This window comes from Vombatus ursinus, unplaced genomic scaffold, assembly GCF_900497805.2.
Source record: "Vombatus ursinus unplaced genomic scaffold, bare-nosed wombat genome assembly UNPS02014780.1, whole genome shotgun sequence".
Classification (NCBI taxonomy): Eukaryota; Metazoa; Chordata; class Mammalia; order Diprotodontia; family Vombatidae; genus Vombatus; species Vombatus ursinus.
This window is the reverse complement of record NW_020954558.1, coordinates 765,088-777,636: the sequence shown is the minus strand read 5'-3', so window position 1 is coordinate 777,636 and position 12,549 is coordinate 765,088. Positions and strand designations below refer to the sequence as shown.

Here is a 12,549-nt window from a genome sequence, read left to right as displayed (position 1 = left end):
TCACTATTGCTTGGATAAATTCAAATCAAAACAATTCTGAGGTACAACCTTATACCTATTAAATTGGTTAATAGGACAGAAAAGGAAAATGACAAATGTTGGAGGGGATGTGGGAAAAATGAGACATTAGTGCACTGTTGGTGAAGTTGTGAACTGATTCAAACATTCTTTAGAGCAATTAGGAACTATACCCAAAGGGCTATAAAACCATGCATACCCTTTGACCTAGCAGTGCCACTACTAGGTCTGTATTCAAAAAGAGATTAAAAAAAATAAAAAGGAAAAGGACCTGTATGTATGTAAATATTTATAGCAGCTCTTTTCTGTTGGCAAAGAGTTGGAAATTGGAAGGATGATTGTCAGTTGGGATTGGCTGAACAAATTGTGCTATGTGATTGTGATGGAATATTATTGTGCTATAAGAAGTGATGAGCAGGATGCTCTTAGAAAAACCTGGAAAGACTCATATGATCCAAAACAACTCTGAAGGACTTATGATGAAAAATGCTATCCATCCCCAAAGAAAGAACTGATGATGTCTGAATATAGATTGAATCATATTTATTAAGCTTTATTTTTTTTGAGGGTTTTTTTCTGTTTTTTTTCACAACATTTCTAATGTGGAAATGCTTTTCATGACTACACATTTATAACCTATATTGAATTACTTGTCTTCTCATTAAGGGAGGGAATTTGGAACTCAAAATTTTAAAAATGAATGTTATAATTATTTTTACATTTAATTGGTAAAAATAAAATATGAAAGAAAGAAAGAGAGAAAGAAAAGAAAGGAAGAAAGAAGGAAAGAAAAAAGAAAGAAGGAAAGGAGGAAGGAAAGAAAGAAGGAAGGAAGGAAAGAAGGGAGGAAAGAAAGAAAGAAATTTCTTTCTGCTCAGTCTTGGGTGGGGGATAAATTCTTTGAATAGATTACCTAAGGCTGGAGGTAACTTAGAAGTAAATGACAGAATCAAAGTTAACTAAAATAGGTCCAACTCCTCATTGTAATATTCATTCTCCCCTTACTTTTTATTTAGAGTTTATTGCCACCCTCTTGAACACACACCTTTGTAAGAGCATATAAGCTATGAGCCTGCCATCATGATTGTCCTTGGCATTCTAGAATATCATTTACCTTTTATTAAAAATGATGGCATTATTAATAAAATGATTAAATTACCCAGAAATTATGTTTCTCAAACTTTTTAAACACCATGATAGAGAAGACCTGGGCTCAAAATTATATGACAGTGAAATCAAAATAGCTACTTCTATTGCAAACAAAAAATGTAAAAAATTCGCAAGCCTAATAGAGTTCTTAGAAGAACTTTTAAAAAAGATTATAAAAATCAAACAAGAGAGGGTGAGGAAAAATTAGGAAAAAATAAGCATAATGCAAGAATATCAAGAAAAGTATGAAAAAAATTAACCAGTTCAGAAAAGATATCTAAAAACTTCTGGAAGAAAATATTTCCTTAGAAATTAGAAACCAAGAAACAAAACAAAATAAAAAGAATTAAAAAATGTGAAACATCTCCTTAGAAAAACAACTGACCTGGAAAACAAACAGGAGACAATATAAGAATTGTTGGACTATTTGAAAGTTATGATAAAAAAAAAGTCTAGGCACTATACTTCAAGAATTTATAAAGGAAAATTGCCCTGAAGTTTTAGAACTAAAGGGTAAAATAGAAATTGAAAAAAAATTCCACTTATCACCACCTGAAAAAAAAAGATCCCAAGATGAAACTCACAGGAACATCACAGTTAAATTTTGAAGCTCCCAAGTCAAGCAAAAACACTACAAGCAACTGAAAAAGAAACAATTTAAATACTTTGGAGCTACAGTCAGAATAATGCAAGATTTAGTAGCTTCTACATTAAAAGACTGAAGGGCATGAAATAGGATATTCAGAAGAGCAAAGGAGGTGGGTGTGCTACCAAAAATAACTTCCCCAGCAAAGTTGAGTGTAATCCCCCATGAAAAAGGATATTTAATGAATTAAGGGACTTTTGGGTCTTCTTAAGGAAAAGACCAGAATTGAATGGAAAATTTGACCTATAAGAATCAGGAGGAATATAAGAAGGTAAACATGAGACACCAATTAGAGTGATTTAATAAGGTCAAACTTTTTACTTCATATATAGGAAAATGTGTTCTGTAACTCTTAAGAATTTTATCATTAAAAGAGTAGTTTGAAAGTATATATATATATATATATACACACACACACACACACACACACACACACACACATATATGTATATATATTTGGGTTTGAGTTGAATATGATAAGATAATCCTAAAAAATAAAATTGAGCACCAAGTGGTAAAATGGAGTAATTATCTCATATAAATAAGGGGTAAATGGAAGAATTGTTATAGTGGAGGGCAGAAGAGGGTAGGGTTATTCTCATCAGAACTGGGTTAAAGAGGGAATAACATATGCATCTTGAAGAGTATACAAGTCTTCTTAACTTAGAAAGAAGCAGCAGGGTTAGGGGATGTGATAAAGGAGGGACTCTTAGAAGGGAATGCAGATTAAGAAATACGAGGGAAAGGAGAGAATATAAAGGAGGGACCCTTAGAAAGGGCGCAGATAAGAGAGGCAGCACTGAGAAGTAAATTAGATATCTGAGGAGTAATAGGATAAAAAGAGAGTGAGAAAATTATAAACAGTGCAGAAAACAGGAGGGAGGAAAATACATAACTAGTAATTATAACTTTGAATGTATTCTTTTGAATTTTTCAATATTTTATTTCATTGTAATATTTCTCACTGTCTCATGTAGTCATTGCTCTCAGTTGGACCCTTTCTAATTTTCATTTTTTAGATAATGTGTACCATTATATTAACCATTTGTTTACTAATGTTTACCAATTTGTTTACCAATGTTTAGTATTATGTTACCATAATTGATTATCCATTTCTTAGACAATGTTTACCATGTAATGTTTGAAACTATTAATTCTCCTTTCATACGTTTGCTCATAGTTCATGTCTCACTAAAAATTACATTTTTATTACTTGTTTCATTTCTAATATATACCGTTATAGCCCTTGTTGTCAAGCCATTCTTTTCTTTTAGGTTCTACTTCACTTGCAGAATTATTCTCTTCTGAGTTTATCTCTTGTTCTTCTCTCAACCATTGTGTTCAGCATTTTCTTTTGCTTACTCCTATCTTCAGTTTCAGTTAATGGATTAGGACTTTGTATTTAAGTCATACTTTGCTTAATACCTATACACTTGTATGAAATGGGGCAGGTCCTTTTTAGTTCTACATATTGTGGCTAATATTAGACTCTGAACTTTGAAGATAAACTTGTATAAAAAATTTCACAGTTATGATTACTATTTCACTCTATCCTATCCCCCCCATTTATGCTACTCTGTTTGTCCTTTCACCCCATCCCTCCTCAAAAATGTTTTGCTTCTGATTACTGCCTCTTCCAATCCACCCTCTCTTCTATCACCACCATTCTTTCTCTTATCCTTTTCTCCTTCTCTTTTCCTATAGGATAAAAGAGTTTTTTATACCCAGCTGAGAATATCTGTAATCCCCTCTTTGAGCCAAGTCCGAGGAGAATTCAAACATCCTTCTTATGCCTCCATCTTCCTCTCTACTGCCAAAGCTTTCATGCCTCTTTTACTTGAGATAATTTCCCCTCATTCTACCTCTCCCCTTCTTCCAGTGCATTCCTCTTCCTCACACTTTAATTTTATTTTTTTAAAGCTTATCCCATCTTATTCAACTTATGCCCATGCCCTTTGCCTATGTATACTCCTTTTAACTGCTCTCAGAATGATAAAATACTTAGGAGTTATAAATATCATCTCCTCATGTAGGAATGTAACCATTTGGACATTATTGAATCCTTTATGCTTCTTTTTCCTGTTTACCTTTTTATTCTCCTCTTGAGTCTTACATTCATCTCAGGTCTTTTCATCTTTTCATCAAGAATGCTTAAAAGTCCTCTATTTCACTGAAATAATATGTTCATTTTTGCTGAGTAGGTGATTTTTTGCTGTAATCCTAGCTCCTTTGCCTTCCAGAATATCATATTCTAAGCCTTCTGATTCTTGATTGTGGTTCCATCATATTTGGATAATTTCTTTCTGACTGTATGCAATATTTTCTTCTTGATCTGGGAGCACTGAAATTTGGCTAAAATATTACTGGGAGTTATAATTTTGGGATCTCTTTCAGGAGGTGATTGGCATATTCTTTCAATGTCTATTTTACCCTCTGGTTCTATGATATCAGATAAGTTTCCCTTGATAATATCTTGAAGGATGATATCTAGACCCTTTTAGATCATGGCCTTCAGGTAGTCCAATAATTCTTACGTTATTTCTCCTCTATCTATTTTCCAGGTCAGTTGTTTTTTCTGATGAGATATTTCATATTTTCTTCTATTTTTTTCATTCTTTTGACTTTGTATTATTACAGCACCATGCCAGGAAACTGAACAGCTTCCACTTAAATTGTCTTAGGAAGATTCTCAAGATCACTTGGCAGAATTAAATACCAGACACTGAGGTCCTATCTTGAACTAAACTGCCAAGCATTCAAAGTCTACTGCACAGAGCACAACTTTGATGAGCTAGCCACATTGTTCAAATTCCAAATGTACTCTTGCCAAAAAGACTATTTTATAAAGAATTCACACAACGTAAGAGCTCACAAGGTGGTCAGAAGAAGTGGTACAAGAACACTTTCAAAGTCTCTCTTAAGAACTTTGGAATTGATTGCATGATATGGGAGACACTAGCACAAGACTGCTTAGCATGATGTGCCCTCATCAGAGAATGTGCTGTGCTTTATAAGTAAAGCAAAATTGAAGTAGCTCAAAAGAAACATGAGATGTGCAAGTTTAGAGAATCCACCCCAAAAAATCGCATTTGTGTCTAACCTGTGGTAGAGTATTCTGAACTCATGTTGGTCTGATTAGCCACAGTCAGACACAGTGTAACTTGACTCTAACAAAATGATGCTATTTTGGTCCTCTTCCAGAATGAAGAACAACAACTAACCATTGTTTCTTGATGCTTCATGGAATCATTAGTTCCACTTGCACAATTGTAATTCTTTTTTATTTTTTGGTTAGGCAATGGGGTTAAGTGACTTGCCCAGGGTCACACAGCTATTAAGTGTTATGTGTCTGAGGCCAGATTTGAACTCAGGTCCTCCTGAATCCAGGGCCAGTGCTCTATCCACTGTGCCACCTAGCTGCCCCCACAATTGTAATTTTTAAGGATTTATTTTCTTCAGTGAATTTTTGAAACTTTTTCCCATTTGGCCAAGTCTGCTTTTTAAGAAATTTTTCATTGGGATTTTTGTGCCTCTTTTATCCTTTGATTTATTCTAGTTTTAAGGTATTGTTTTCTTCACTATTTTTTGTGCCTCCTTGACCAAGCTGTTGACTCTTTTCCGTGATTTTTCTTGCATCACTGTAATTTCTTTTCTCAATTTTTCTTCTACCTGTCTTATTTAATTTCTTAAATTGTTTTTGAGCTCTTCCAGGAATTTTTTTTGGGCCTGAGACCAATTCCAAATTTTCTTTGAGCCTTTAGAAGTGGCAGTTTTGACTTTGTTGTCTTCTTCTGAGTTTATATTTTCATCTTCCCTGTCACCATAGTAACATTCTTTGGTTAAATCCTTTTCTTGGTGTTTGCTCATTCTTTCGGCCTTTTTATTGACATTTAACTTTTTGTAAAGTTGTGTTCTGCTCTTAGGGTGGGTGAGGAATTATCTGAAACATTAGGTTTTTTGTTCAGCTATTTTTAGAGATGATCCTGGGGTTATGTAAGTTTTCAGTTCTTCCAAGGTGGTATGCTTTAACAAAAAACGTGGTCACTGCTCTCTTGGCCTGTACTTTGATTTGTGAGTGACCACAAGCACTCTTACTGCTTTGGCATTGTGACCATGGTCTTCCCTTACCTGTGGCTACAAGCCTTGGTGTGCTAGTGCTCCTCCTTGCCCTGTGAGTGCAACCTAGGACTTCAACCTGAATCTGCATATGGGCAATGCAACAGAGTCCTGCACCTAGTGTCAGTAAAGGAACCCCTGTAACAGTCTTCTGACATATCATCCAACCCCATTATTGTCTGTGGGTTGTGAACCCCAGAAGTTGTTGCTGCTGATTTAGTTGCCCCCAAGGCTTGCTGCTTGTCTGCTATAGGGATTAGGTCCTCCAGTCCCTGCTATCTTGCAAGAGTGTTGCCTTCTGCTGGACTGAGCTCCATTCTCACCCCAGTGTCACAGATCCTTCCTGCTGACCTTCTAAGTTGTTTTGGGATCGAGAATTGATGCACCCTATCCTTTTGCAAATGATGCCATTCCAGAATTTGTTTTGAGGCATAATTTTAAAGTTATTTAGAGAGGAAATGGGGAGAGCTCAGGGGAATTCCTGCCTTGTTGCCACCATCTTGACTCTGCCCTCTCAAAAATAGCAAGTTTGTGGAGAAATTCCTTTAAGAATCCTTTTTAGCAGAAGTAGCACAGTGGATAGAGAACTGGAACTGGAGTCAGAAAGACCCACATTCAAATCTGGCCTCAGACATTTTTTGCCTGACCTTGGGCAAGTTATATATCCTTGGGCAAGTTACTTAATCTCTGCTTGCCTCAATTTCTTCATATTTAAAGTGGGCAAAACAATGTCACCTGCTTCCCAGCATTGTTGTGAGAATCAAATGAGATAATATTTCTAAAGTGTTTATCATAGTTTCTGGCATGTAGTAGGTGCTATATAAATATTATTATTATTAATTAATTAGAGGAGTGTATGTGTGTGTGTGTGTGTGTGTGTGTGTGTGTGTGTGTGTACACAAAACTTGTAGTTTGTATTTGCTTTGGAATTAGCAGACCTGAGTTCCAGTACCAGCCCTGATCTTTAGTAAGCCAATCTCTTGTACTCCAAAGAGAGGTACCAACCACTACATGAGTTTGGTTTCTTTCTACCTGCTTGGTGTTTCAGTACTGTACCCTGACATTCTTTTTTCTCCTTTTCAATGGGAAAGGACTAAGAAAATATTTACCCTCTTTCAATCACTTGAGAATTTTAATAGAGTGGGTGAGATGAAGCAACTTGAGTATTGTTTTTTCATTTCTTTCCTTCTTTGAAGTCTAATCTTCTTGGAGGAGGCAGAGAAGAGAGTAGAACTGTAGAATGAAAGCTCCACTCCCTATTCTCTAGTTCCTCAGACCACAAAGGTCTATCCCCATACTTTCCCTGACTCAGGAATTTCAAAATTAGCCCCTGAGGAAGAAAGAGGCAATACTTCAATCACTAGCAGGAACTCTTCTGGGTCTTGGAGAGGTTCCGAGTGATTAGCTGTGGAGATGTACTATGGGGAGATGGTTGTCTCTTCACTTCTCTCTCCAACTTTGAATTCCCAGGGCTCTCCTTCCTCTACTTAATCAGTCCCAAGGAGCTTAACCTAGGAGCCCAACAATATAACTGGTTAATACTGGAAGGTACCCTAGAAATCATGTAATCTGTCCCAAACTCTGACTTTATGGAGATGAAAGCTGAGACCTAGAGTGATGAATGGGGCCCCAAGTATGAGGGCCCAATTAGAACTTGGGTCTCTTGGCTCTCTGTCCAAAGTTCTTTCCATCTTACTACCCAGTTTCTGCTAATTTCTTGAACTCCAGGGAGACCAGGGAGCTACACTCTAGGGAGTCATATTTTGAAGGCATGACTTTGTTGCTATTCTAGGGGATGGTGATTGGGCTCTCTGGGGAGAAGGGAACTTGGGATAATGGTTTGGAGAAAGGGTCTCCCAAAAGCATCTACATGTCACACAAAGAGCAAACCTCCTAGATGGAGATTTCTCTAAAAGTAAAGAGTACAGACTCCATCTATGTTCCACTCATCCCTCACCCCACCCTAATACTATTTGGAAAGATTATATAAATCTTCCTTCACACAGAGTGGACCAGCATGTCCTACAGGGAGTCTGTAGGAGACCCCTCTTGGCAGAAAGGTGGGGCAGGACAATGAATGAGGTGGGTACCTCTGTTGAGGATAAGGTTGAATACTGTTGGGGGTGGGTTGAACTGTTATCTCTCAAGAAAGCTCTTAAAGTCATAGATGAAGATCTGAAAATGGTCTTAAAGGTCATCTAGTCTGATGCTTTCATTGTACAGATGAGGAAATTGAAGCTGAGAGATGAGGTAATTTGTCCAGTGTCACTTAAATAGTGAGAAGGAGATCTACGTTTCAAACCCAGGTTCTTTTATTCTAATTCCAATATTTTGTGAATATAGATTCTCCAGAGAAATGTTTGGAGACTCAGGGAAAGAACAGCAATTACAGTGTAAGAAGGAATAGGCTTTTATTTAAATAGAGGACTGGTGATAATCTCAATTTTCCCAACTGAAAAATGAGAGGTTTGGACTACATGGCCCTTTCAACTCTGAGAATCTGATTTATGATTAACAGAGAACAATTAGTAGCCATAATGACCTTAGACAAGTTACTTTCCCTTTGAATTTCAGTTTCCTCAGTCATAGAATGAAAGTGTTAGAGCAATAAGTCATAGGGTTTAAGAGCCTTGTAAACTTGGCTAAATCTCCTGATTCTTTACCCAATGCCACAGATCTCTATGTGGGAAGGAATTTGGAAAGCATTTAAATGTGAGTTTCCACTTTTTCCCCTAGGAATTCTCCCTTCTCTCACACCCACGACATACTTTCCGTGATCATACTCTTTCAGGCTGTTTGAATACTTCAATTCTTTCTTTCCTCCCTTCTTTCCTTCCTTCCTTCTTTTTTTCCTTCCTCCTTTCCTTCTTTCTTATTTTCTTTCCTTCTTTCTTTTTTTCTTTCCTTCTTTCTTCCTTTCTTTTCTTTCTCTCTTTTGATTCAAGTTCAAGGAAAAGTTAGGTTAACAGGAAGTAATTTAGTGTCTTTAAGGCCTTTGGCTATCCTCCTACCCTTCCTGACTGACCCCATCTTGATTTTCTGAAACTCTTCTGATCCCATTCAGCTTCTGATTACCTAACACTGGATGTTCTCTGGTGGACTCAGTACATGTGTTGCCATTTAGGAATCCTTTATAAAATAAGGTAACTTTTCCTTTACTATTCTTGATGCTCGGGCATTGGGCTGCTGTAATCTCCACTTGCAGGACTCTTTGTCTTTTGACAGGCATTTCTACCACAGGCTTATATGTCAGCAGATTTCCCTTTATCTTTGGACAAATGGAGGCAGGATGGGGTCAGGGGCCTGAGGTGGGAGGAGGTAAGGTGCCTTGCTTCTGAAGCCCACAAATGAGAACACACTTTGGAAGGCAAAGGAACTCTGGAACTCTGGAACTCTGTTCCTGAAATCTGTTTAATCTTCAAATAATATTATTGTATCTAGTTGGTTGTTGTCCTTCGTTCTTGAAGAGGACCAAAATGACATCTCTATGCTACAGTCACGTTTCAGTGTGTCTCACTGTGGTTGGTCAGACCAATATGAGCTCAGAAAGTTCTACTGCAGGTCAGGCACAAATAATCCATGTGAACATTTGGGGTGGATTCTCTAAATTTGCATATCTCATGGGGTTTTTTGACCTATTTCAATTCTGCTTTGCTCATAGAGCACAGCACCTTCTCTGATGTGGATACACCATGCTGAATGGTCCTGTGCCAGTGTTTCCCATGTCACAAATCAATTCTAAAGTTTTAAAGAGAGAACTTGAGAGTATCCTTGTATCACTTCTTCTGACCACCATGTGAGGGCTTGCTCTGTGTGAGTTCTCCATAAAATAGTCTTTATTGGTGAAAGTACATTTTGCATTCGAACAACATGGCCAGCCCATCAGAATTGTGCTCTCTGAAACAGAATCTGAATGCTTGGCAGTTTAGTTAAACAAAGGACCTTAATGTCTAGTATCTTAGACTACCAGGTGATCTTCAGAATCTTTCTAAGACAATTCAAATACAAGCGATTCAGTTTCCTGGCATGTTTCTGGTATACTGTCCAGGTTTTATAGGCATACAACAATGAGGGTCAGCACAACGGCTCTGTAGACCTTCAGTTTAGTAGTTAGTCTAATACCTCCTCTCTCCCATACATTCCTTTGGAACCTCCCAAACACTGATCTAGCTCTGGTAATGAATGTGTCAGCCTCATGATCTATGTGTGCATCCCTGGAAAGTACACTGCCAAGGTAAGTGAACTTATTCACAGCATTCAAAACTTCTCCATTTGCTGTAACTAATGGTTCTGCGTATGGGTGATGTGGAGGTGGCTGATGGAGAACCTGTGTTTTGGGGTGTAAGGTGTGTTTAGGGAAGACTAGTACCTCTGGTGTGAAGGTTGCTGAGCCCTATTCAGGGCTGCTTTCCACCCTTGGTGTCCACCTGTTTCACTTAACTCTCACTTGTGGCTCCAAGAAGCTGTAGCATGTGCAGTGGTCATACCCTGGTAAACCATTTTGGTTGCACTAATTAACATCTAGATATAAAACCCCTACCTGCCCCTATTCTAAAGAATACTTTAGTTTTGTGTCCAAGGTAAAGAAGTTTACAATGATTCCCAGGTACCTTTTCCAGGCCCCAGATTGACTAACCTAAAGTATTTCAAAATGCCAGCTATAGGCTAGTAATCAAGAAATAAATTAGATTAGACTAAATCATATCTAGTAAGTTAATGGATTTCCATTAGATCTTACATGTGTCTATAGGGAAGGCCACAGCATATAATGTCTTTTACTTGGAGCCATTTCTATAACATTCAAAGGCTTCAGTGATCTTCTCCTACTTTTTCTTTATGAGCTATTTTTCACTGCCTGGAAGAGTTTAACATGCTGCTCAGTGAGTACCCCGTACAGCATCTTTTTAGATAACTCAACTTTTCTTGTTCACCGTGATAATTTGCATTTGTGTCAAAATAACTTCATTTTTGAGAGTTTCCATTTTCTCTTACACTGAACTCATTTGAAAACATTTAGATTTTCCTTTGTGTTCTTTATGGACTTTGATATGAAAGCCAGGCACAGTCTGAAATTCCCAAATGCAAGGGTTAATCTTGTGTATAGTGTTCTAAGATAGATATTTACACATTCAATAATAAGCCAGAATATGTACAGTGGTAGCAAAGGAAGGTTTATTTCCTTACATTATTTCTCTGGGTACTATTGACTTCTATGGCTTTATTAATAGGAAAGAAATCTCAATGATGTTACAATTACACTTCAACTACACATCATTACCTCCTGCTACCTTCTTCCTCATGGGTATCCCAGGACTCGAGGAGACTCACCTCTGGCTAACAGCCCTCCTCAGCACCATGTATACAATGGTCCTTGTGGGGAACAGCCTCATCATGACTGTGATCTGTGTGGACCCTGCACTACATGAACCCATGTATTATTTCCTGTGTGTCTTGGCTGGTGTGGACCTCATCATGGCAACATCTGTGACCCCAAAGATGTTGAGTGTCTTCTGGTCAGGGAATGGTATCATTGGCTTCACTGCCTGCTTCACCCAGATGTACATTGTCCATACTGCCACAGTCATGGAGTCAGGGCTACTGCTAGCCATGGCTTTTGACCGCTATGTGGCCATCTGCAAACCTTTGCACTATAATACCATCCTTACACCACGGAAAATCCTGGGCATCAATGTGGCAATTATGGTAAGAGGTACCATTGGTGTGATCCCACTGAGCTGGATGGTGAGCCATCTGCCATATTGTGGCTCACATGCAGTCCCTCATTCCTATTGTGAGCACATGGCTGTGGCCAGTTTGGCATGTGCTGACCACACACTTAGTAATCTCTACACATTGATAGGATCCTCTGCTGTTGCAGGCATGGATGTGACATTCATCTCTGCCTCCTACAGTCTAATCCTTCAGGCAGTATTTAATCTTTCCTCTAAAAATGCTAGGCACAAGGCACTTAGTACATGTGGTTCCCATGTAGGAGTCATGACACTTTTCTATCTACCTGGGTTGATATCTGTCTATGTGGTTAGGTGGGGTCAAGATATGGTTCCTGTGCATACTCAGGTTCTGCTAGCTGACTTATACCTTCTCATCCCACCCACTCTAAATCCCCTCATCTATGGACTGAGGTCTAAGAAGATATGGCAGGGTGTATGGAACACAATGGCTACCAGCCTCCTGTGTCACTACTGTGTGAACTCCAAAAAGGAAAGAAGAGATAAGCAAGAGTTTGTTATGGGTGACATAAGACCTACATGTGAGATTTGACCATCGGGTAAGTAGAAATATTAAAATTATGTCTTTCCTGATATAAAAGTTATCAGTAGAACTAGGCTGGCCTCATATTGGTAAGGTATGGTTAGTATAGATTCAGGGTTGCTGCAAAGGGTTAAGTCTCATTTCCTAACAGTTTCTGAAATTCAACATTAAATATGAATGAATAAGCATTTAGTAAGCATTTATGTGTCAGTCACTGTTAAATGCTATAATATACAAATGCAAAAAAACCAGAAATCTCTGCCCTCAAGGGGCTAACATTCTAATGTAATGGGGAACTGGGATTGGTCAATGAGATTAGACCTTGTGAGTATGATCAATCTGCTTTG

At 37.9% G+C, this 12,549-nt stretch overlaps 1 protein-coding gene across 1 annotated transcript; it reads left to right on the top strand.

Moving 5' to 3' along the window:
- Positions 1 to 11,155: 11,155 nt before the first annotated feature.
- Positions 11,156 to 12,211, top strand: LOC114046035 (olfactory receptor 52I1-like). Its single transcript, XM_027866255.1, has one exon. The coding sequence runs from the start codon at positions 11,171 to 11,173 to the stop codon at positions 12,209 to 12,211; it is 1,041 nt and encodes a 346-aa protein (XP_027722056.1). The 5' UTR covers positions 11,156 to 11,170.
- Positions 12,212 to 12,549: the final 338 nt, after the last annotated feature.